The 26452-nt window shown below is 33.2% G+C and overlaps 3 protein-coding genes across 3 annotated transcripts in view; all 3 read right to left on the bottom strand.

Moving 5' to 3' along the window:
• Nucleotides 1-499: 499 nt before the first annotated feature.
• Nucleotides 500-10749, bottom strand: LOC145319144 (NADH-cytochrome b5 reductase 3). The gene is made up of 11 exons (XM_080161018.1): nucleotides 10617-10749; nucleotides 7837-7920; nucleotides 7209-7326; nucleotides 6266-6361; nucleotides 5379-5489; nucleotides 4614-4699; nucleotides 3065-3157; nucleotides 2704-2759; nucleotides 2255-2331; nucleotides 1937-2013; nucleotides 500-1109 (listed from the first exon to the last, which is right to left on the bottom strand). Exons 1-11 carry the CDS (start codon nucleotides 10638-10640, stop codon nucleotides 1014-1016), a joined length of 918 nt encoding a protein of 305 aa, XP_080017144.1. The 5' UTR covers nucleotides 10641-10749; the 3' UTR covers nucleotides 500-1013.
• Nucleotides 10647-25241, bottom strand: LOC145319146 (cytochrome b-c1 complex subunit 6, mitochondrial-like). The gene is made up of 5 exons (XM_080161023.1): nucleotides 25093-25241; nucleotides 24495-24531; nucleotides 24281-24379; nucleotides 22872-22967; nucleotides 10647-11114 (listed from the first exon to the last, which is right to left on the bottom strand). Exons 1-5 carry the CDS (start codon nucleotides 25170-25172, stop codon nucleotides 11103-11105), a joined length of 324 nt encoding a protein of 107 aa, XP_080017149.1. The 5' UTR covers nucleotides 25173-25241; the 3' UTR covers nucleotides 10647-11102.
• hiw (MYC binding protein highwire) overlaps nucleotides 25136-26452 on the bottom strand; it is an 80650-nt gene continuing 79333 nt past the window's right edge. The window contains exon 72 of the mRNA XM_080162517.1: nucleotides 25136-26263. Within this exon, the coding sequence (XP_080018643.1) occupies nucleotides 26156-26263 (108 nt within the window). The 3' untranslated portion in view covers nucleotides 25136-26155. The remainder of the gene's footprint in view (nucleotides 26264-26452) is intronic.

The raw sequence follows: 26452 nt of genomic DNA, 5'->3' as shown, positions 1-26452 counted from the left end.
AAAAAAATTGCGAATGGGTCGCCAATTTTCGCAAATAAATGGCGAATTCACAAAACATATGCGAAAAAAAAATCTGACAAAAGAAATTAGTAGGGGGGTTTTGTAAAAATAGCCTAAAACCACCACAGGACCAATAGGTATATGCCCTGAAGAGTAGGATCCGATCGGTTCAGTGGTTACCGAGTTCTTAAGGGACGGACGGACAAACAGAATCCAGTCTACTTTTTATTGTAGAAAAATCTTTATTAGTTAAGGTATGTAACCAGAAATAAGGTATAGTCAACGAGCGAAATAAATCTAAATAATATTTGGAGGGCATAGAAAAGGTTATCAATTCTACTAAGTATTAACCCCCAACGACAGCAGCAAATCACGTATTGGTTTCGTGATTTTTTTCGATTTAATTGCGAGTTGGTATAAGCTGGATTGTAGCAAAGATGTAAGTATAACAAAAAAAGTACTAAGAGAAAATAAATGAATAACAATAAAAATACCAAAATTAATTGTTGCATAAATATATTTAATCCAAATATTAAATTCAATAACAAATCAGAATAGAAACTGACAGCTTATGTATACATTAAGTACAATGTTATATAAATTATTTTAGTTAATGAATTTGAGCATAAATGCATAAAAATACATAATTAAAATTAGAAGAAATTATTTGAATATATGTATATTATATATTCAATATCTAAAAGAGACTACTTCGTATTTTAAAAAACATACGCGGAGAAATATTTTAACCAAAATCATAAAAAATAATTCTGTAAAACGACAAAATGAAAATTAGTTTAGAGTGTTTTTAAAGTGTGCTAGAATACAAATTAAGTCTGAAGTAAATATAAGCTTAAAACCAAAGTTTATAATTTAAAAATAAATTTGTCTTTCACAATATAAATGTTTTATAAAAAATTGCCTAATGTATGCATTTTTTCAGTATGCAGTAAAGTATTAAAATTAAATTTAAGTTTGACTCTTTTTGATCATTTGAACTTGTGCATATTGAATTAATATGAAAATCTCATTGATTGCGAGTATCCGAGTTTGTCAAGGTTTGGTGTGCAGGCAAAGTTTATCATAGGAGGAGGTCCACACAGCAACACCTGATACAAATTATTATTAATTCAACAATTTTCCTCCTATACTACAGGACCTTTTTATTGGTTACTGTTCAAGATAAGAGACATAACCAAAAATAGAATAGCTAATGCAAATCCCCCCTTCCCAAAGAAAAATAAGTAGCTTTAACACTTGACAAAGGCTCTTTTACAATCCCCGGAACTACAAGGAGTGTGAGACTTTTTTAGCATTACAACCTATATGGCTGTTTTTTTGGGGGGGTGAAGGCGGGTGCATCCTAATTTTATCAGAAAGGTGTATTCTACACCCTCATTCTGCTATGTATTTACCAAATTTCTTCCAGAAACTTTGTTGTTTTAATAAACCATAAATTGTATTTTTCAGGATTTTTTGGTAGGCGAAATAATTTATTTTCTCGTATTCATTCGAATCCGGTGGATAGGAACCGGTTCTCATCCATACGAAAAAACTATGTCTAGCATCGTTTTATATCCAGCTTTCTACGAATATAGAAATGTACAATCATAAGATTAAAACTTGTTTTAGTTTAATTTAATTGTACATTCTATATCCGCGGAAAGCGGTTTATATTACGATGAAAGAAATAACTATTAAGACTTTAATTTTTAAGGGAAATATTGTTTTTGATCATATGATATAATTCATTAGTTTGCCTTTTATTCCAACAATTCTTTTTACCCAACAAATTGGTCCAGCTACTTAAAACAGCATCCACACATAAGGCAATTTAATATCTATTTTCCTGCCGAAAACTACTTTTTAACATAAAATAGGTAGCTAAGGATTTTATCAGACTTATCTTTCCATTTTCTTGAAACCTAAATCTTACCAAGTTATCTGAAGATGGAGGGAAAAGATGTTCTTCAATCATCTCCGCACTTATAAATCCAGAACTGTACTGCCAATCTGAAACATATTAGGTTCTTATTCGTTGCGATACTCTCTTATTTCAATTTATGTACATTTAAAAAATGTTCTTTAGAGTTTTGTCCAGTCACACTGTTATAACTACCTACTTATAAAGGTAAAATAATACATTTTTTAATTTAATAATTTTTTTCTTTATTAATTAAAACAAAATTAAATGATACAAAACAAAAAAAATATTAAAAACCAGTGGTTTGGTATTAATTACTGTTTTTTTTACCTCCATTTGGCCTGTCTACAGTGTACCATACTTGGAATCTATCAGGATATTGAGCCTGCACTTCCTCCAACTCTTTCCTAACAAACAAAAATTTTGAATAACCCATGAACACTTATTTAACTGTCAATCATTGTTTAGTAAGAAATGTTCTAGTTTTAAGTCTTGTTGTAATATACAGAAACAGTTATTTTTTATCCCTTTTTATAATTTACTTTTTCTTTTAAAATATTTTATGGCCTCTACAGGTACAGAAGAATTTCCCCTATTCTGTCTTTTTTTCCAAAAATAAAACAATTAAAAAGAGAAAAGCTAAAAACCACAACAGGACCAGTAGGCATTTAACCTCTTAGGTTCATCGGTTTTCGATATCTTAAGCTTCAGACGGACCGACATTTATATATGACTTTGTATTATAGAGATATTGCGCATATGAAAAACAAGTTTTGTACCTGAGTAAAATATCTTCTTCAGTCTGATTAGCAAATAATAGCTTCATTACTGTCTTGTCCTAAAAACCAATCCGTTTTTGTTTTATATAGCGAAGCTACTTTTGATTCCTAATTCCACATGTCCGTAAAGTTGTGGGGGAAATGCGATTTTCTAGGCTACTTTCAAAGTTGAATAGTAGTGTGAAAATTTCCTATAATATGCTCTGACAGTCATGTGATTTATGAAGGAAAAATGGATTTTTTCGGCTGCTATTATAGATAGTCGATATCAATAGAAAATAATTTTCAAATATTTTGGTGTTGTTAATATATCTATTTGAACAATGTTATTGGTTTCATTTGATTTAATAATTGGATTTAGTTCCTGTGGATCTCTGAATACAGCTCTGACCATTTGCAGCATTGGAGTGATACCCGTGCCACCAGCTATCATGGATATCTTCGCAGCTGACACCTAAACAAAAACGACTTTTTTACAACAACAAACGAGCGAAGATATTTAAAGGGACTGTGAACGAGAAAATTTCTCATCAGATTATCAAACCTTAACATCATCTCATTCATATAATCTCAAATATAGGGCAAAACTGTCTCTCGTTTCCTTAAAAAAACGGCTTTTTCCGCCGATTTTTACTATGACCAAATTTCTGGACTATATAATTGTGCAGTTAATTGCCTTTTTTTCCTTCTATAGTTAAAACTAAACTTTTTGACATAGTTCTCTTTTTTTCCTAACGGTTAAGCTGACTTTTAACATAATCCTTGCTTTAAACCAATGTATAGTTACTTAGAAATTGATAAAATAAGCAATATTTTTTATTGAAAACCAAATACAATAACAAAGCTAGAAACAGGTTTTTTTTTATTAGTATCCAAGTAACTTTAGATGGCCCTTCTCTGGTACACCGACAAACGTCCTAATGCGACAAACCTCCTATACGACAAACGTCCTAATGCGACAAACCTCCTAAACGACAAACGTCCTAAATAACTAATGCGACATATCCTAAGTAAAACGTCCTATTTTTTTTCAAAAATTAAATCTTCCAAATTTAATTTTAAAATGTTCGTAAATAAAAGGAAATAGATATATAATTTTTTAATTTATAAAATAAAAGGTTTATTTTTTTAATGCACGGTTGTATTGGGTTCGAAACTATTCCGTTTGGCCAACACAGACTTTGGGAAAACTGTCGGACAGATTTGTAAAATTTAGCCTATGGTTAAAGTTATTCGATTTAAAAAGTATTTTTTCCTGTGTTTTATCGCCATTTTGAATTTGATATTGTTAAATATTTTTATAATTAGAGCTGAGGATTTTGTCCTTAAATTTGGAAGTTTTTTGGAAAATTTTTAGGACGTTTTACTAAAGAGATGTCGCATTAGGACGTTTGTCCCTTTAGGACGTTTGTCGTTTAGGAGGTTTGTCGCATTAGGACGTTTGTCGCGGTAGGACGTTTGTCGGTGTACCCCTTCTCTCGCCCACATTTAATTACAAATTTGTAAATAATAAAGGTGCAATATTTCTTTATAAACAGTCTGATAAAAATGTAAACTAATTCTCCAAAGTGGGTTATTTATTGTCCAACACAATAAAAATACCTAATTACTACGTTATAAAAAAAACCAATTGGCAATTTTATATCATAAAATAAATCCTTAACAGTGAGTAAATTGTTTCAGCTATATATGACAAGTTAAATATCCTTGCAAACATTATAAGAAACAAAAACGTTCAGATTTTCCCTGTTTTTTCCTTTTTCCCTCCCAAATTACCATAAAATCAAGGCATTATTCCTGGATATTTTTGTTAATAGGACGTTTTTGGTTGATTAGTGTAGTGAAATGTGCTTAGAAAATGTTAAGATTTGATAATCAGATGAACAATAACATTCATTGCTTATACTTACCATTTTAGGTTCAGCTTTTTTGTCTGCTTTGATGACAAATGTTCCTCTTCCTGTGTACTCCAACAGACCACTTGGACCTCGCACATCTAAAAATATTTTTTTGATTTAAAATTTAAAATGTGACAAGGTAAGATTCTGGAATATTGCATTTTCGTCTTCATTTTTAATGTGTGGTAATTTCTTTTTAAATATAGTTTGAGGGATTTCAAATATAAAATTATTTTAACAAGAATCATAATATTAAACGAAAGAAAAATTAAATTGATACCAACCTTATCATAGGTACAAAAAAACAACTTTTTAAAGGGATAGTTGCATGAAGTGCATTTATTAAGTTTGATTGCACTTTATGCAACTATCCCTTTTATTTCTTAAGGCAAAAGTTTTTTTTTTGTACCTATGATAGTATTGGATTCAAAAAGTGTCATTTCCGCCCCTCCCTTTGTATTACAATAACTAGCAACCAATTAGGCACCACCAAAATAGTCATCATGCTGTTTATTGAAATCAAGACAGCCATTCATGTTGCATATATAAAAAAAATATGATTTTCAAGACTTGATGTTTTTAAAACTAACTAACAGAAAATAGAAATTCTTTCTAATATATGTCCTATAGATGTAGTTTAGGTATAATATAATATATAATAAATATGCAGTTCACTAAATTCAAGTTTAAATGCACTTCGTGCCCCTACCCATTTAAATAAATAAATCTGGTTGTATTATAATCAAATTACAACTTTTATTGTTATGTATATGTTACCTATAGTTTCCCCTATAGGTAAAGATTCCAGGTACTGGGTTAGTTTTCCTCCTTCTGGAAACTTGGGATGGACATTGGCATGGTAAATCTTTACTACTAACTCCATGTAACCTTAAAGTTGATTTAATATTATAACATATACAGGGTGTTTTAATTTAAATAAAAAAAGTATTGCTTTATTTCACCCATATACCATTGTCAGAAGTTAATAATCAATATCTCATTTTCTTCATTGAAGTGGGGAGTTTTATATCAGAAAAAAATATTTTTTGGTTTCTAATAAAAACACCCTTTACTAACAACATCTTTTAGAGGTAATAATCCTAAATAAATAACTACTTTAATCCATTTTCTCGTATTCATTCGAATCCGGTGGATAGGAACCGGTTCTCATCAATACGAAAAAACTATGTCTAGCATCGTATTATATCCAGTTTTCTACGAATACCTATAGAAATGTACAATCATAAGATTAAAACCTGTTTTTTAGCCCATGCCTTCGGCATCTCGGGGCTAAAAAACTAGTTTTAATCTTATAATTGTACATTCTATATCCGCGGAAAGCTGTTTATAATACGATGCGAGAAATAACTATTCTCGTATTCATTTGAATCCGGTGGTTAGGAACCGGTTCTCATCCATACGAAAAAACTATGTCTAGCATCGTATTATATCCAGCTTTCTACGAATACCTATAGAAATGTACAATCATAAGATTGAAACTAGTTTTTTAGCCGGTGCCTTCGGCACCACGGGGCTAAAAAAACTAGTTTTAATCTTATAATTGTACAATTACATTCTATATCCGCGAAAAGCCGTTTATAATACGATGAAAGAAATAACTATTATATACCTAAATAAATTTAAAATTAGGAAGAGAATCTTACCTAGATTTTCATCACTTGTAACAGGTGTGTAGGGCCTCACAACTAAAGATCCATTAACTTTGGCAGACAGGTAAATATGCTGACCAATTGGAAGACCTAAATTGGATCATCGTAAAAAAAAGTTTAATAAAAATCATCTAATTTTAAAAGGGAACCTAATAACTACCGAATAGTTTGAAAAGCTCTTGAAGGTAATTTAACCATAATGGTAGTGGAATCATTTGAGACCATGTTTTTTCCTCAAAACTTTTCACCCATGTAACAAACTCTTGGGGGAAGAAGGTCCTTAATATAAAACAGTCGCGTGACCGCGTATTGGCTAATTTAATCCACTTACCCCTGTTAGAAATTATTCATCAATATCTTATTTTCTTCTTTGACGTAGGTGTTTTATATAAAAAAATATTTCATGGTTTTCAACAAATTGAAACAGTGGCTTAAAAACTTAATCGGTTTTTCCAGATTGCTTTATTTTTGAAATATTAATTGAAGAATACCAAATTTGTAAGGTACAAAGTTTCGACCACATAACTTTAAATGCGGGTAGCTCCCAAACAGCTTACAACTCAAATTTAAAAGATCTGTGAAAATGAGCAAATTTTTTTCAAATTTTTGCCCGTTTCTGTGTGCTGTTTACTTTCTGTGTATTTATAATAATTGATGATTAAAGATTTTTTTAGACCTTTCATTTTTAGGTGTGCAAACAGAGATTTGGGATCTAGCTGCATTTTAAGTTAGGTTGTTGAAGCAATAACCTTGTAAATGTAACCTTGTTGTTTTTTTTAAGAAAGATACGGCTAAAAATTAACTCATAATTAACCCAAAAAGGCTTTACTCTATTATCTCTTAAAGCAAAAGAGAAGCACCAAAAATAAAATAGCTTGTACCTTAGTCTGCGAGTTGTTGCAAACTCTTTCTCCTTCAGATTACTAAGATAAAATACCTAGACAGTGATCAGGAGAGGGGAGCTCAAATTTGAATACTCTGGTGTCATGGCTTACGATTCTTTTTTCAATCAACTTCAAGGGATACTTCTTGTTTGGATCCTCAAGTGTCTTGGGCTAGATACAGTGTGGGTTTAATATTTTCATTTATGGCTTAATTTCTCCATCTAACTTAGTTCTGTAAATTACTTGTATGTATATGTGTTAAACAGATTATGAACCAGTAGCCAAAAACGGGTCATGCTGCATATTGCTGATAATTGCCGACTATAGTTGCATCTGAGGTCCGAGGGTGCAAGCTTTTCCGCAGTGGACCTATCCGGGGAGGCGGAAAAGAAGAAGGACACCCCCGGGCAAACCTGCACCAAACCACCTGTTCTGACAGCCATGTCTCCCGTCCGGGTTTCCCCCAGGGGGCTGGCCTAAAGGGCTTTTAAGTCAGTAGCGTCTGTTTTTGGATAGGGGTTCCTAATACTTTTACTTATGTTGTCACGCAACAGCAATAGCAGCAGTAAGTACCGTATAACTAATCTGCTATGACGCAAAATGGTCAGAATTTGAACCCATCACCTCACCAACAACGAGCAGATGTACTACGTGTGACACTACACTGACAGGCCAGATTACCTTTTTCTGTTTGTCCATGATAAGTTTAAGTGTGAGAGCAGAGATTGCCACAACTCCGACACCAACTGCTATTGACATAATTCTACAGAGGAGAAGCTCTTCAATACACGTTTTATATTGGATACTGGTGCTTTCAGTAAGACTGTCTTGTGAGTACAGAAATCACCCTCCCCTTATTTGTAAATAAATTGAAAATAAGTTGCTAGTTTATTTCTTAATGGCTAACCTAACCTAATATACTGTACAAAATAAAAAAGGGGTAGTTTCACGAAATGCATTTGAACTTAATTTAATGAACCGCATATTTTTTGCTAGTTAATGGGTTAAACTATATTTACATGGCATATATTTGAAAGAATTTCAATTTTCTACCAAGTAGTTTTGAAAATATCAAGTCTTGAAAATCGTCTTTTTGTGATACTAGCGGCTTCGCCCCTAGCCTCTAGGGGCTTTTTTATTTTTGGGGGGGGGGGGTATTTTTTATTTTTGGGGGGGGGTTAGGGGGGGTGTCCCACCCCCCAAGAAAATAGTTAAAAACCTTCCCGGGAACTATGAGAAGCTACCCTGTAAAGGAGAACCCGATCGGTTCAGCGGTTAGCGAGATCCTTCGCTACAAACAAACACACAGACAGACATCGTTCTACTTTGTATTATAGACTAGCGGCTACGCCCCTAGAGGCCTCTAGTGGCACTTTAAATGTTTTTGTTTGTTAAAGTTAATTTTTATTACGATACCTCTTTATTTGACGTTGAAGTCTCCCCTAATTTTTTTAAAATTTCGATTTTTTTGTCATTTCTCTTGGGAGGGTGGTGGTACCCTCCCCCAAAATAGTTATAAACCTTCCCGGGACTTATGAGAAGCTACCCTGTTAAGGAGAACCCGATCGGTTCAGCGGTTAGCGAGATCCTTCGGTACACACAGACACACAGACAGACACACAGACAGACACACAGACATCCTGTTACTTTAGTATAAGGATATGCAATTTAAAAAGACGATTTTCAAGTCTTGATATTATAAAAACTACGTGGTAGAAAATTGAAATTCTTTCAAATATATGCCATATAAATGTAGTTTAACCAATTAACCAGGAAAAAATATGCGGTTCACTAAATTAAGTTCAAATGCATTTCGTGAAACTACCCCTTTAGTTTTCTGGCTTTAAAATACAATTTTTCTTATTTTGGTTGATTTTATAGACTGGGGCTTCAAGCCCAAAGAATGTCGCAAAAAAGTTATTCTTTAAGCAGAAAAAGCTTACTGGACATAATCAACACAGACTATTCAAGTATTATAAGACAGGGTAAAATTTTTTATTTGAACCCTCACTTATTTCCGATCATCCAAATCTAATAAAGGGGACTATGCTTGAACAAGAGAAAGTGATTCTATATCATCAAATGTTTTGTCATATTCAAACTGCTGTGACACATAGATAAACTTTTTCAATTAACAATGTAAATTTAGAAAAAGGGATGTTAACTTGCTTTCGTTCGCGCATAGTCCCTTTTAGTCCTTAATAAATTGTTAGAAAAATCTGGTTTAAAGACCCTTTGTACAAAAACACTAAATTCGAAATAATTCCTATATGAATGTGTTTTAATCAATATGTATTAACTCAGACTTTTTGAGAGTCCTTATAAGCAAGTAAATGTTCGTACGAGTTACTTAAAATTAATCTTATATATGTACTTAGTCTGTGCTTCGAAACTTAAGGGCTAGAAAAAGAGCTTAAATCTATCCCAAGTTTCAAAGGGAGAGGTGGTTGAGCTAAAATTCTGTAAATGTGTAAGAATTTAAAATAGAAGTAGGACTATAGCAGTTGCTTTTATTGGGTATAACGTGGATATGTACTATAAGGCTATTTTCTTGGAGGTTGGGACACCCCCAACCCCCAAAAAACAAAAAAATCTCTCCATTTTTTTTCTGCTGAAGATTCCCTTGGGCCTTTTTTTTACGAATGTTTTGATCGCCTCTTGGAGCAAAGACCCTAGAGGCTAGGGGCGAAGCCGCTCGTGTACTATATAAGAGCAACTGCCATACAAAATTTTAAAGTTCTACTCCTATTTTGAAGTCTTAAAACTCACACCTTTAAGGAATTTTAGCACAACGTACCTCTCCCTTTGTAAACAAAATAGCCTAAAACCATCACAGGACATATATGAAGCTCACATAAAATATAAATCACAATAGTAGTTATCGAGATTTTAAGCTTCAGGCATAAACACTTACTACTTTATCATAGACGTCCAAGGGGGAAGGGTAATGGGGCGATTACTTCCCAAAATTTTTTTCATTTTACCCCCCCCCCCCCACGTTAAAATTTACCCTTACCCCACCCCCAACCATTTAGGTGGGGGTATTTACCCCCCCCCCTCAAACAATTTACCCCCCCCTAAAATAAAAAATCCCTAATAAAAATTTTATTTGCGCGCTTCGCGCGCATTTTAATACTAAATATTTAATAAAATTTAAATTACCCCCCCCAAAAATTTTAACCCGGGGATAAATTTTGAGGGGGGGGGTAAACTAAATTTACACCCCCCCCCCCAAACAGACTTCAGGGGGGGTAATTACCCCCCCCCCCCCCCCCCCAAAGCAAAAACTTTGGGGGGGGGGGGGTAAAAATAAATTTCGGCGCGCCAATTTAACCCCCTAAATACTTACCCCCCCCCCCTTAAAATTTTTTACCCCCCCCAAAATAGCTTGGACGTCTATGTACTTTATATAATAGGATATAGTTCACTTATATAAGCAAGAATAATGATTGCGCTTTCCTTTGTGAAGTCCATTCTTTATCCATTTTCAATTTCTGAAATAAATTGTTGTAAGCTATGAAAAACTAAAGCCTTGAAGCATCAAAAATACCATAAACTTTCAAGATTCGTTGATGTAAAAGTACAATATTTTTTTTTCTTATATTTATTTTTTACCTTTGTTAGCCTAATTAACATTTATGATTATTTGCAATTAACTAAAAAATAATAACTAAAAACTACGAGAAAAGAATGTATATGATTTTTATAACAATTTATTATATTTTTACTACGAATATTGACTACAAAAAAACCTTTAATTTTAAGAAACTAATATTCTTAACAAATAAAAAGAACTTTTAAGGTTGTAATAATAACCTTAGTTATAATATAAGAATTAATTTTTCAAATAGAAGGTTTTCTACATGTTATGAAAATGCCAGCTGATGGTCCATGGCTGAACTTGTCTGATGGTGTGTGTGTGTGTGCTTCTCACTGTGTGTGTAGTCTTACTTCACGTGCTGAAATAAAATTCAAACTTGTTAGTCTTATCTCTAAGTACGACGTTCCAACAATTAACCAATTTTTTCTTCTTTTAAAAGCACGGCTTTTCTACATATATGTTCGGTCCACACGTCTTTCTTAACAGAAAGCTCTTGATGTAATTACATTTGCTGATGTTCGTTTGACTGATTGTTTTATTTGATGAGCTTCGCTTTTATGGATGTTGTCAAAACATTTTACAATTGCAATTATGCATGCATGTTGTATATTATACATATGTAGCGAAGCAATAATAATAAAGTAACATTTTATATAATAAAGAAAAAGTAATAACACAGAGGCGCGCAGAAAGGGGGTGTATAAATTAATTGTAATTTTCATTTTTAAAATTAATATAAACTTGAACTCTTAAGTATTGAAACAATCCATCACTCATTATTTAAGAAAGGAAATTGCGTGTAGAAGACGTGATGTGATAAAAAAAACTAGTATATTTATTGGTTCATAGTACGTCTGCCTGTATCCCTATAGTAATAGAAATAAAAAATTTAAATATTTATGTAACAAATATAAAGTAGTAAGGAATGGATGACTGTTAAACAGAGGTGGGTTCTTAAAAAAGACTTACCCCACTGAACTTTGGAACATTCAATTGGAACACTTAATTGCTCCCTTGTTATTCCCATTTTTTTGGAACATCAAATGGGGGAAATGCGATTGTCATTCTTTTAAAAAAATCAATTGAGAAAAAAAGTGAGGCAATTTAATGTTCCAATTGAGTGTTCCAAAGTAAGGTTTTTAAAGTGGGGTAGCCACAATTAAATTTGGAATATTTTTTTTTTCATTCAGAGATTTTTTAAATTTTCAAATATCTAAATTAAGCATAAAAAAACATGTCTAAAAAAACCAAATACCAACAAAGACAAAAAAATAGAAATTTTAATTCAAATAAAATTTGGCATCCCTGTGTTATTTTGTTTGCCGCCATATTGTTTTCATTATTTTATTTACACAAACACAGTTTTTCACATGAGAAGACAATTTTTCTCAGCAATTTGTTCCCTTTTTTAAGAGCAATTTTTTTAAAGTCAATTGTAAGCAGTTAATTCCTTTTACTACGATTTATTAGTTTTAATTTTTAAAACAATTACAATGTGAAGCTGTCCTAAAGCTTGGGATTTTTTGTCAAGTAATGTTTTGTCTGAAACAGTGTTCCAATGGGAATAATTTTGGCCCACTGAAAAAAACATTTTGGAACATTATAACCAGTGCACATAGGGGCAACAAGGGGATTCAATTCACCACCCCTAAATCAAGTTTTAATCATTCTATGAGTATTATCATACCCAATGTACATCAGATTTCAAAGGAATCATAAAAATACGCTTTTTAAGTAAGCTTTCTAATGTCTGAAAGTCAAGATATGCAAAAATTTTCTTACAGAAAAAGGCATATATTTTGTGTTTCACCAACAATTTTAAAAGTATTATAAAATCTCTTAGAATTAACGTAATTAGACAAAATAACTTCAGGTGAGTCATGCACTACAAGTATTTTGACAATATAAAAGAAAAAAACACAAATTAAAGATATTAGTCCTAAATAATTCTAGTTGAAGTTAAGTTTTTAGTTTATTTTTGTTTGTTTTATAATCAACATTTAAGAAGACAGTAAGAGGAAACATGTTTTCACCGGTTGCCACCGGCTAAAAATACGATATTTGATTACCCAAAGACATATTATAATCGCCTGTACTGGTCTCATTTACCCCCCCGCGCCCCCGTAGGGGTTTTTAGCGCGTCTTCTGAGGTTGGGTGCACGAAAAGTTTGTTAGGAAAATCTTTTAAACACGCTTTTAAAGTCAAAATGTGAGATGTAATACATATAAATAAAAGACGCAAAACATAGTTATGAGAAATATTTATTTGATCAGACTTTGAATAAAAGTTGATAATGAATATTATCAATTTCTATTACACTAAAAGATGGGGAGGGGAGGGAGGGGGGGCTAAACCTAAATCTAAACCTCTTTATGTTTGATGTTTTAATGTAACTAAATAATCGTTTCTATGGATTATTACAAATATCAGGGATCTAAAGGGATAAGACAAAGGTCAATAAATTGATGTACATCCCCAGTGATAATACACAAAATTACCCCTTGTGTAGATTAAAGTTAGTAGTTAAAACGTTTGAACACACAACTGTAAAACTTTGGGGACTAGTTTTATAAACAGCCCAATGTCCCCTCTCTCACTGTGGAAAGGTAAAGTAAATATTCAAATAACAAAGTGTTCTTATAATCATTCTAAATTGGAATTAGCAAGTAGTCTATCTGTCTGTCTATTGGTAATGCTTTGTTTTTAAATTATGTAGTTACATGGTCTTCATGTTTAGCGTTAGCAGTTTTATTTAGAAAGGGAGAGGACATTACACTAGTCCCCAAACTTCAAAGTTTTATAGTAACGTTTCTATATTCGTTGGCATAACAACTTTTTTGAAATTTGATTGATTTTTATTGGTTGGTTCATTAAGATGAGTATCAAAACTTTTCAACCACTTATTGTCATCTACAGACAATCAATTTTGTAATATAATTTATTATTTAATGTATCAATATTGGGGATGTACATACATTAATCGGTTATTGTTTTGTTCCCTAGATCCCTGGGCGTTAATCTATAATAAAAAGTAGCTTGATGTCTCTTTGTCTGTCCATCCGTCCCTTAAGATCTCAGTAACCACTAAACCGATTAGATTCTACTCTTTAGGGAATATATCTACTGGTCCTGTGGTGGTTTAAAGCTATTTAAGAAAAAAAAATCCTCTACATTTTTTCATATTTCTATAATTAGGATTGGTCCATCCGTATGTCTGTTACAGTTAGCTCTTTTAGTTAATTTAAACAGGCTAGAATTGTCCTATCGATTTCAAACTTTTCATGCCATTTTTTACAACAGTTAGGTTCGAGTTAGAAAGCACAGCAACTCTATAATCGTTACCAGAAAGCCCGTACATCCATTTATAACAAGCTGATTTTTTAATTTTATGACAACAAATAATGGTTTTGAATGTTAAAAATATCCTATTCATCTGATTTTTGAATACTGATTCCTAGTACAATAAGGTATAGTGTTATAAGCGAAGCATCTCTATAAAAAGTCCTAAAAACGTCAGTATGTCCTTAAACAGTAACATGTATTTAATCAGTTTTAATTACAATTTTGTATAGACATGCATTAATATTTAGTTCTGACAATTTACAAGTGTTAGTGTTCGTTTGTCCTTCCATTTAAGAGCTTCGCTTATATGGATGTTGTCATCCTTGTTTAATTACCTCTAGGAGCAAAGCCCATAGAGGCTAGGGGTGAAACTGCTAGTATACATATAAACAGTAAACAAGAATCATAATATCATTATAAATATAGATATTAGCCAATAAAAATTTATGTCAATCATGCTCACATTTAAAATGGATTTATTATTAAGTGAAACTTGTAGCTTGCTAAAATAAGAATACCCATCCACCCCTTTACACTATCCTCTCCCCTTCTACTGAAATGAATTAAATGACCCCAAATTTGACATTTTGAATACTTTGATGGATAGATAGATGGATAGGTAGAAGAATAGATATATGGATAGATAGATGGATGAGTAAATGGATAGACAGATGGATAGACAGATTGGTAGACAGATGGATAGAGGGATGGATAGATGGATGGATAGATAGATGGATAGATAGATGGATAGATAGATGGATATATAGATGTATAGATAGATGTACAGATAGATGAATAGATAGATGGATAAATAGATGGATAGATAGATGGATAGAGAGATGGATAGACAGATAAATAAACAGATGGATAGACAGATGGATAGATGGATGGATAGATGGATGGATAGATGGATGGATGGATAGATAGATGGATAGATAGATGGATAGATAGATGGATAGATAGATGGATGGATAGATGGATAGTTGATGGATAGATAGATAAATAGTTGATGGATAGATAGATAGATAGATGGATAGACAGATGGATAGATAGATAGATGGATAGATAGATAGATGGATAGATAGATGGATAGATAGATAGATGGATAGATAGATGGATAGATAGATGGATAGATAAATGGATAAATAGATGGATAGATAGATAGATGGATAGAGATATGGATAATTAGATGGATAGATAGATGGATATATATATGGATAGATAGATGGATAGATAGATAGATGGATAGATAGATAGATAGATAGATGGATAGATAGATGGATAGATTGATTAATAGATAGATGGATAGATAGATTGATAGACAGATGGATAGATAGATGGATAGATAGACGGATGGATAGATAGATTAATAGATAGATGGATAGGGTAAGGGGGCGCTAATTTTGGGGAGGGGTTAATCCGGTAATTTTCCATCTACCTTCATTAAATGACCTTTATCTCCATGTTTCTTTCAAATGACAGAAAAAAACATATAAGCAAATTTGTTCGTTGTTAAATTGCCTACAAAAAATTATAAAATAAAATTTTTGTGGGATGAATTTTAAGGGTACTAAATAATTAAATCCCCTTTTTGGTTGATTTGCCCCAATGTGCAGTGGGGCAAAATTTTTTTAAGAATCAATATTACCAAATTTTTTATTTGTCCCACTGGTTATAATGTTCCAAAATGATTTTAGTGGGGTAAAAGTTTTTTAATAATCCACCGCAGGTTCGTTACAGTGAAGCTTCTTTTGGGTTCAGGGAGGGTTTATAACTATTTTAGGTGAGGGTATCTCCACCTTCCTAAGAAAATCGCCCATAGAAAAACTTCCCTCCCTAAAAAAAGTTATTTTACCTTTACCTTTAAAAATTAAATTGATAATGAGAAGCGGGGCTCTCACCCTCCCCCACCACCACACAGGCACACAAAGCGCCCCTAGAGGCGTCTAGGATCGTAGTCGTTAGTATAACAAAAAGTATTTAATCAAAATCTATCAAAAATTAAAGCGAACTCCGAAGCATAGCTTTCTTTGTATTAATGCCGTTTGTTTTTTGTTTTCTTTAACCACAACTTTTACATGTTTTGTGTTTTTAAAATCAAGAACAATTATGTACAAAAGAACTGTAAACCCAATCACAAAAGGTGACTCTTCTTGTCAATGACAGAAATCAAGAAATAGCAGAATAATAACAAAAAATTTGGCTAAAGAGCAGTCATAAAGCTGTAGTTAGGAGAATAAACAATGAAAATTAGACCTCTAGCTTTTATAACTTTTATTTTTTGTTATAATTTCAACCAGATGGACGGACGTTACTACCTTTACTTTGCATAGAGTAGCAGCAGAACTAAATGACTTACAGCAAAGGGGGGGGGGGGGGGTTAATGCAACCATCTCGTAATCAATGTATAAATGGCACTTAGAATTCGAATTTCGATCTCAAATTTTGCATGAGTAATCCTTGGTAGGTCGATTTTCCCTAAATCGAACAAAAAGTTGGAAAAGTAACGGCTGGCAGCTGGCGGCTCAGCCGTTTAGCCGTTTTTTGCCTATTTTCAAGGCAAATTCATCATTAATTACGTAGGAATCAACTTTTAAAACCAGATTTTTGGTTTAATTCATGTTAAAGATAGCAATAACCATTTTTTAAATTTCTAGTACCAGCTGCTAAACAGCTAGAACCGGCTGAAAACGGCTGCGAGCTGCCAGTAGTATGAAGAGTTGATAGGGCATGTGACATGTCTAGGGGTAGGTTTTTTATGGTTGCTGAGCTCAAAAATGCTACCAAAAATAGTGGCAGCCCATCCATATGGCAGCTGGGTAACAGCTGCAGCTCAGCTGGTAGCGGCCAAGAGTAGAATGAGTAGATAGGGCTTGTAACGTGTATAATGGTAGGTTTTTATGGGTGCTGAGCTCAAAAATACTACCAAAAATAGTGGCAGCTCAATCATATGGCAGCTGGGTAACGGCCGCTGCTGAGCTGGGAGCTGCCAAGAGTTAAATGTGTAGATAGGGCTTGTGACGTGTCTAGGGGTAAGTTTTTAGGGGTGCTAAGCTCAAAAATACTACCAAAAATAGTGGCCGCCTATCCATATGGCAGCTGGGTAACAGCTGCAGCTCACCTTGGAGCGGCCAAGAGTAGAATGAGTACATAGGGCTTATGACATGTCTAGGGGTAGGTTTTTAGGGGTGCTAAACTCAAAAATGCTACCAAAAGTAGTTACAGCCCATCCATATGGCAGCTGGGTAACAGCTGCAGCTCAGCTGGGAGCGGACAAGATTAGAATGAGTAGATAGGGCTTGTGACGTGTCAAGGGGTAGGTTTTTATGGGTGCTGAGCTCAATACTACTACCAAAAATATTGGCCGCCAATCCATATGGCAGCTGGGTAACGGCCGCAGCTCACCTTGAAGCGACCAAGAGTAGAATAAGTAGATAGGACTTGTGACGTGTCTAGGGGTAGGTTTTCGGAGTGCTGAGCTCAAAAATACTACCAAAAATAGTGGCGGCCCATCCACATAGCAGCTGGGTAACAGCTACAGCTCAGCTAGGAGGGGCCAATAGTAGAATGAGTAGATGGGGCCTGTGATGTGTCTAGGGGTAGGCTTTTATGGTTGCTTAGCTCAAAAATACTACCAAAAATAGTGGCCGCCCATCCATATGGCAGCTGGGTAACAGCTGCAGCTCAGCTGGGAGCGGCCAAAAGTAGATGAGTAGATAGGGCTTCTGATGTGTCTAGGGGTAGGTTTTAATGGACGCTGAGCACAAAAATTAGTGCCGTCCCTTCTATATGGCAGCTGGGTAATGGCCACAGCTCAGCTGTTTTTTGAGGCTTAAAAAATTGTTTATTTCAGTGGAATTAAACTTCTCCCTATTAAAATTTTACCTTTTTTTCATGGATATATTACTAATAACTCTTTTTAATTACTGGATTTCAAGAGCTGAAAACTACCAAAAAACGGCTGAGAAAAGCTAACAATAGCCAAAAGTACATAGCATGTGACGTGTCTAGGGGTAGGTTTTTATGGGTGTTGAGCTCTAAAATACTACCAATAAAAGTTCGGGCCTGTCTATATGGCAGCTGGGTAACAGCTACAGCTGAGCAGCAGCCCTTACCATGCTGCCATTTGGATGGGCTTTTCTATTTTTTGGGAGTATTAATGAGCTTGGCACCTATAAAAACTTACACCTCTTTGATACATCACAAGCTATGTCTTTACTTGTTTACTTTTATCTGTTGGTAACTGTTCTCAGCCAATTTCAGCCGTTTTACAACTAAATCAATACATTGATAAGGTAATAATATAAAATGACAATAGTGTATTTATACTGAAATATTCAATATTTGGTTATCCTTCAATAGTCCCAATAGTCAATGAGTCTTAAATAACGGCTTACTGCTAAGCTTAGCTGTTACCCAGCTGCAATATGGATGGGCGGCCACTTTTTTTAGTAGTATTTTTGAGCTCAGCACCCATGAAAACCTACCCCTAAACACGTCACAAGCCCTATGAACTCATTCTACTCTTGGCCGCTCCCAGCTGAGCTGTAGCTTTTACCCAGCTGCCATGTGAATGGGCCGCCACTATTTTTGATAGCATTTTTGAGCTCAGCACCCATAAAAACCTACCCCTAGACATGTCACAAGCCCTATCTACCCATTCTACTCTTGGCCGCTACCAGCTGAGCTGCAGCTGTTACCCAGCTGCCATATTGATAGGCGGCCACTATTTTTGGTAGTATTTTTGAGCTCAGCACCCAATAAAACCTATCCCTAGACACCTCACAGGCGCTATGTACTCATTCTACTCTTGGCCGCTCCCAGCTGAGCTGTAGCTTTTACCCAGCTGCCATGTGGATGGGCCGCCACTATTTTAATAGTATTTATGAGCTCAGCACCCCTAAAAACCTACCCCTAGACACGTCAAAAGCCCTATCTACTCATTCTACTCTTGGCTGCTCCCAGCTGAGCAGCGGCCGTTACCCAGCTGCCATATGGATAAGCTGCCACTATTTTTGATAGCATTTTTGAGCTCAGCACCCATAAAAACCTACCCCTAGACATGTCACAAGCCCTATCTACCCATTCTACTCTTGGCCGCTACCAGCTGAGCTGCAGCTGTTACCCAGCTGCCATATTGATGGGCTGCCACTATTTTTGGTAGCATTTTTGAGCTCAGCAACCATCAAAACCTACCCCTAGACATGTCACAAGCCCTATCTACACATTCAACTCTTGGCAGCTCCCAGCTCAGCAGCGGCCGTTACCCAGCTGCCATATGATTGAGCTGCAACTATTTTGGGTAGTATTTTTGAGCTCAGCAACCATAAAAACCTACCCCTAGACATGTCACATGCCCTATCAACTATTCATACTCTTGGCAGCTCCCAGCCGTTTTCAGCCGGTTCTAGCCGTTTAGCAGCTGGTACAAGAAATTTTAAAAATGGTTATTGCTATCATTTAACATGAATTAAACCAAAAATTTGTTTTAAAAAGTTGATTCCTACGTAATTAATGATGAATTTGCCCTGAAATTAGGCAAAAAACGGCTAAACGGCTGAGCCGCCAGTTGCCAGCCGTTACTTTTCCAACTTTTTGTTCGATTTAGGGAAAATAGACCTACCAAGGATTACTCATGCAAAATTCGAGGTCGAAATTCGAATTCTAAGTGCCATTTATACATTGATTACGAGATGGTTGCATTAAAACCCCCCCCCCTTACATAAGTTCTGATTTGAATAATTCTCAATATTATGAAAGCGACAATATTTTCTTCGCATTTAATTTGCATTGATATTTGAACAAGGATGACAACATCCATAAGTAGCGAAGCACAAAAAATCGTAGATGGGAATACGTACAAGTAGATTTAAAAGGTTTTTACTAAAATCAAGAATAGATTTATTGGATAAAATAAACATGAAACCTTGTTTTATTTTGTATGATGACGATGGTCAAAGTAAATTATGTTAAAGATGTTCATAACAATGAGAAAAATCATTTTGATACTGATATCCCCAAAAAATTTGAAAATTGGATCAAAATAAACAAAGATATGGGGAAATATGTAAAACATATAAAATAGCCAAAAACCTGATAAAAGGCACTCTGGCCGCCATGGTTGTTTTCTTAAAACGACAAAAAAAAATAATTTTTAAATCCTTAAAAAATTTAGAAAATCAGACCATATACACTGAAGATATGGAGAAAAGTGTTAAATATATAAAAATAGCATAAAACCTGCCAAAAAGGCAGTCTGGCCATCATGGTCATTTTCTTTAAAAGACGGGAAATTTAATTTTGATATCTATAACTGAAAAAAAATTGAAAATCGGACTATAAACACTGAAGATATGGAGAAAAATGTTAAGAATATAAAAAAAAACAGCCTAAAACCTGCTAAAAGGCAGTCTGGTCGTCATGGTTGTTTTCTTTAAAAGACGGGAATTAAATTTTTATATCTATAACTGAAAAAATTTTGAAAATCGGACCATAAACACTGAAGATATGGAGGAAAATGTGAAAAATATAAAAATAGCCTAAAACCTGCTAAAATGGCAGTCTGGCCTTCATGGTTGTTTCTTTAAACGACGGGAAATTTAATTTTGATGTCCGTAACTGAAAAAATTTTGAAAATCGGACCATAAACACTGAAGATATGGAGAAAAATGTGAAAAATATAAAAATAGCCTAAAACCTGCTAAAAATCGGTCCGACCGCCAATGATGTTTTTTAGTCAATTGTGCTCCTTAATGATGGGAATGTTGTCAAAAAATTTCAGAATTCTATCTTTTATAGGAGCTGAGTAAATCCCATTTCCCCCATAGCGTTACTGACTGACGGACTGACTGACTGACGGACGGACGGACAAAGTGAATTATAGAGTAGCTTCGCTACTAAAAATAATACCTAAATTAGAAGGTCTTAGTAAAAACTTATGAAAAATAGACAGATAAAAATATCCTGGTAAATTTTTATTGCGAAATTCAAATCTTAAGTGCAACTAATACATTACACAAATTAACAGAGATGGGGTTTTTAAAAATGCCGCGTATTTTTGAAATTTTTTTAGACATTAATTGATTGAATGAAGACGATGGGATTTCAACACAGAGTATACAACATAAGAATTCAAAATTTTAAAATTATTACTTTAGCCATTTGTATAATGTTTAATACAACTTAAATCCATTTTCCCTGCATAAAAATTTTGAATTCTTATGTTGTATACTCTGTTAAAAACCTTATTTCATCTTGAAGATCAATGCCTCGTACGATTTTAACAGAGTATACAAATTAAGAAATCAAAATTTTAAAGTTATTATTTTAGCCATTTGTATAATGTCTAATACAGATCTAAAAAGATTCATTACTAAATATGCAGCGAAAATGGATTTAAGTTGTATTAGAAATTATACAAATGGCTAAAATAATAATTTTAAAAGAAGGTGTATTAACTTTTTTACTTTTTGTTTAAGATAGCTAGCCGGTGCTTTTAGTAAGTAGTAGATGTAAAATTTTTCATAGAATTCAGATGTGTAATCGGTTTTTTTGTAGACCTTTTTTTTAAAAGTAATTTAAGTTTTTTAAAAAAATAATTAAGCCGGTTTTAAGGTACTAAAACGCAACAAAATAAAAGAAGAAAATGGCCAGTAATTATTGAAAAAATCTATTTTTTAACCTCGGTTTAATAAAAACTTTAAACCTAAATATTTTCTCAAACAGACATAAAAAAATATGGGTTCATATATACCTTTAGAATCAGAAAAATATTACGAATCTATTCTAAGCAAAATTGAAAAAGTTTTATAAAACTATAATAAAAAAATAAGTTTATTTTAAGAATCATTATTTTCGGCTTTAAAGGGTTGACTTGAACAAAACCTAAACAAATGTACATACACTGTAACAGATATTTTTTAAACACAAGAAACAATAATGCATTTTCAACTGCATTGTTTTGAAGTTTATAAACAGACTGAAGCATACTTGTTCATAATTTTTCATTCATTACATGTTATGTAAGTATCACTATTTTTATTGTAGTATCTATTTGAACATTATCCTTTTTTTGTCAATTCTATTGGTTAAGTTTTGAGGTGAACTTCTTGATTCGTCAATTTTAGAGATTTTTGATTGGCTAGTTTAATAGTTACAATTAAGTGTTGCCTGTAAAAATATAATATTTTAGGCCATTTTTTTTATTTTTTTACTTTTTTTCAATTTTGCTTAGAATGGATTCGTAATATTTTTCTGATTCTAAAGGTATATATGAACCCATGTTTTTATGTCTGTTTGAGAAAATATTAAGGTTTAAAGTTTTTATTAAAGCGAGGTTAAAAAAATAGATTTTTTCAATAATTAGGTACTCAACAGAATTTTAAAAGTAAGGTGTCAAAGTGAAGATCTTACTATTTTTGTTCATACTGGCCATTTTTTTCTTTTGTTTTGTTGCGTTTTAGTACCTTAAAGCCAACTTAATTATTTTTTTAAAAAACTTAAATTACTTAAAAAATAAGAGGTCTACAAAAAAAACCGATTACATATCTGAATTCTATGAAAAATTTTACATCTACTACTTACTAAAAGCACCGGCTAGCTATCTTAAATAAAAAGCAAAAAAGTTAATACACCTTCTTTTGAATTCTTAAATTGTATACTCTGTGTTGAAATCCCATCGTCTTCGTTCAATCAATCAATGTCTAAAAAATTGTTGAAAAAACGCGGCATTTTTTAAATCCCATCTCAGAGGTTTCAATTAATAAAGTTTACCTTGAAAATTTCTTTAGAAGCACAATGATCGACACAATGATAGAAATCAAGAATTTCTTCAAAGCAGGTTTCTGAGGTCTTTGATTTACTTGTTACCTTTGAATAATAAAAAGTCAGCATTTATAGAATTTTTAAAAAAAATGTTAGGTTTTTAATCCGCCGCTGGCAATTATATATAATACACATATACGTACAAGGGGGGCAGCGGTTATGACACTTTTGCGTAAACAGTGATTATAGGCTTTGTCTTTGGAGTGAGAGGATAGATTATTTCGCAAAAAAGTATCCTTTCTGGATGTAGTTTTCTATTTTTTTTATAAATTGGATTTGGCCTCCAGGTTCAGGTGCTGCAGGCCTCCAGGTTGTCTCTAGACATGTAAAAATGAAAAACAAATTTTTTTTTGAAGAGTTGCCTATAATCACTGTTTACGCAAAAGTGTCAGAACCGTGCCCTCCTTAATAATAAAGTAAATTATGCGTTTAGGTTAGTCTTTCCCTGTCACCCTTTGCATAAATCTACCGTGATTTTCAGAATCACTGGTAAATAAATTGATTAAAGTAAAGCCGAGATGAGGCGTAGCTTTTATCCTTTGCCATTGGTATTAAAATACCGGATTGTTGTTGTTTTGTTGTGAAAGGGGGGGGGGGGGGGCGTAATGACATTTAAACGTAAACCGTGAGCAAAAAGGTCTAAATATTGAGATAGACACTTGAAACTTGGTACATAAGCCTAGTCCTATAGGTACTACATCTAAATGGCAAAAAAATCAATTTTCTTTATTTTTAGGTTAGGTTAGGTTAGAAAAACCCTGCGGAAATGGGCGAAATTGGGGTTTTTAGGCCTTTTTTGGTCTATTTTGTTGTAGAAACTTACCTTTAATTGTTTTTTTTTTATTAGGTTTTTTCCCTTGAATACACTGTATCTATACACAAGGACATTATTTAAGATGATTCAGCAAGTCGGAAACCGACCCCAGCGAGCTAAGTGGGTGGCTCGCAGAAGTAAAGTGCATTTTTTTGTGTGTCATATTTCAAATACAGTTATTTTTGAGTTTTGGTCCCAAACTTGCTGAATCATCTTAAATAATGTCCTTAAGAATAGACATAGAGTATTTAAGGAAAAAAATTAAGAAAAAACAACTGAAAGTGAGTTTTTACATCAAATTACACCAAACAGGCCTAAAATCCCATTTCCGCAGAGTTTTCTTACCTAACCTTAAAATAGAAAATTTAGATTTTTTTTCATTTAGATGTAGTATCTATAGGACTCATGTATCTTATAGGCTTATGTACCAAGTTTCAAGTGTCTAGCTAAATATTTAGACCATTTTGCTCACGGTTTACATTTAATTGTCATTACGCCCCCCCCCCCCTTATTTGTAAGTTTAACCATAATAAAATGAACTTACTCTCTCATTGCACTCATCTAGTCTGGCCTTGTATTTCTCACAATGAGTTTCAGCACACTTCTCCTTGATCTCAGTGGCGGGATCAATCAAGTCTTCCTCCTAGATAAAATATATAATATATACATAAAATATCTTTGTACAAATAATACATGTAAATTTTATATATATATAATTAAGAAGGTAAAATGCAGATTGTAGTTTAAACAAAACTAACCTCCTCTTCTTCCTCATCATCAGCCTTGACGGTCAGCCTAATTAAAAATGGATAGTAAAATAGGGGAAACATTTTTTTTATTTATTGTAGGAAAAAAGGTCATTTTACTCTTGTCAAAAAAAGGGCTGAGCTATTACTCCATAATATTAACTAACATAGACGTCCAAGGGGGGGGGGGGGTAATGGGGCGATTACCCCCCCCCCCCAAACAATTTTGGGGGTGCTGTAGGCACCCCCAATTTTTTTTTCATTTTACCCCCCCCCCCCCATTAAAATTTACCCCTACCCTGGGGGTGCCGTAGGCACCTCCAACCATTTAGGAGGGGGTATATTCCCCCAAACAACTTTGGAGGGGGTAAATACCCCCCCAAAAAAAAATCTCTAATAAAAAAAATTTTGCGCGCTTCGCGCGCATTTTTAATACTAAGTATTCAATAAAATTTAAATTACCCCCCCCCCTCCAAAAAAAGCTTGACCGTCTATGTTAACTAATACAGCTTTAGATCTTGAATAGCTGCTATTTATCTTGAAAGGAATAAATAGTTGTTTACAAATTTAAAAATGTAATGTCCATAATTAGAATATTCAAATCCATTGCCTGTCAATGATCTTAGCGGCTACCTCTGCTGCCATTTTCTCCACTGAAAGCATGAAAACAAATTTTAATTTAACAAACATAATAATAGGTAATCTGTACGACTACGTGTACAATACTGTAAGTGTACAAAGTACATATATACTTATGTTTTGTACATTAGTATATATATTATATACAACACAAAAAAATGAAATAAATGTGCACAAAAATTTACAATAATCCAGGAATGTTTGTAAAATAATATAATATTACAGTATTCATGGTGAATGGGGTATTCCTGTCCAGTTTTTTGTTTAGGAATGAATATTTCTTACCCGAGGGAATAAATGATGGACCGATAGGTCATCATTTATTCACGAGGGTAAGAAATATTCATTCCTAAACAAAAAACTGGACAGGAATATCATTCTCATTTAAACAAAAAACTCATTTTTTTATGCTATAATGTGGTTTAATTTTGGTTTTTAATTTTCATTTATTTCCCGGCTATGATATATTTTCTATATATTTTCTTTCTTTTAGTAATTAATAAAAATTATAAAATCTTCCAAAAAAAATTAAAAATCTTCTAAAATCATACCAGGGATATAAATGAGATACCAGGGAAATAAATGAATATTTACATCCACTATTTAAGGGGTTGTTTATATGGGAATGACAATTTTTTTTTCTCCAAAATTTTACACATAGGTATATTCTAACTTTTTTTTTCTTTTCTTTTTTCTAGGGGGGGTATAGTAGGGCAATTTTGTTACTGGTTTTATTTTTAATATATAACTCAATAAAGTAAAAAACAATAGGTATAGCACAAATACAAAGAAACATAATTTTCAAAAAATGCAAATTTTCCCGTAAATACAAATAAATTGAATTACAAATGAAGCCAAAATATAAATATTTATGATTGCTTTCAATAGGTATTTGTTTTAATTTAAGAGTGGCTAATATAATAATACAACAAATTTTCTTCTTTATCTTTAATGTATCTGATTTTAATACAAAACCATTGCATGAATATATCATTAATTTCTTCAATTAATTGTTGGTAAAGTTTTGTATAACTTTAGAATGTGTGTGCATTTCTGCATATTCCGCATCCCAGTGCAAATTCTTCTCCCGTGGCGGGATGTTTCACATGGAGTGGACACTCTTCACCATCAACACTCACAGCCTAAATATAAAAATGGGGTGAAACTTGCGCAGATATTTACCCAATTACGCGTAGAGATAATCATATCAGACTATCCACAAGCTATTTCACTTCTTTTTGTTTTGGTTATCATAGTTCTATAGATTTAAGTGATACATGTAAACGCAATTTTAATCTTTAAAGTGCATTTTATGATGTTTATAAAAGACC

Source organism: Acartia tonsa, chromosome 5 (assembly GCF_053477335.1).
Source record: "Acartia tonsa isolate MP-2025a chromosome 5, ASM5347733v1, whole genome shotgun sequence".
NCBI lineage: Eukaryota > Metazoa > Arthropoda > Copepoda > Calanoida > Acartiidae > Acartia > Acartia tonsa.
Note: the sequence above shows the minus strand (reverse complement) of the source record. Positions and strands in the feature narration are given on the sequence as shown.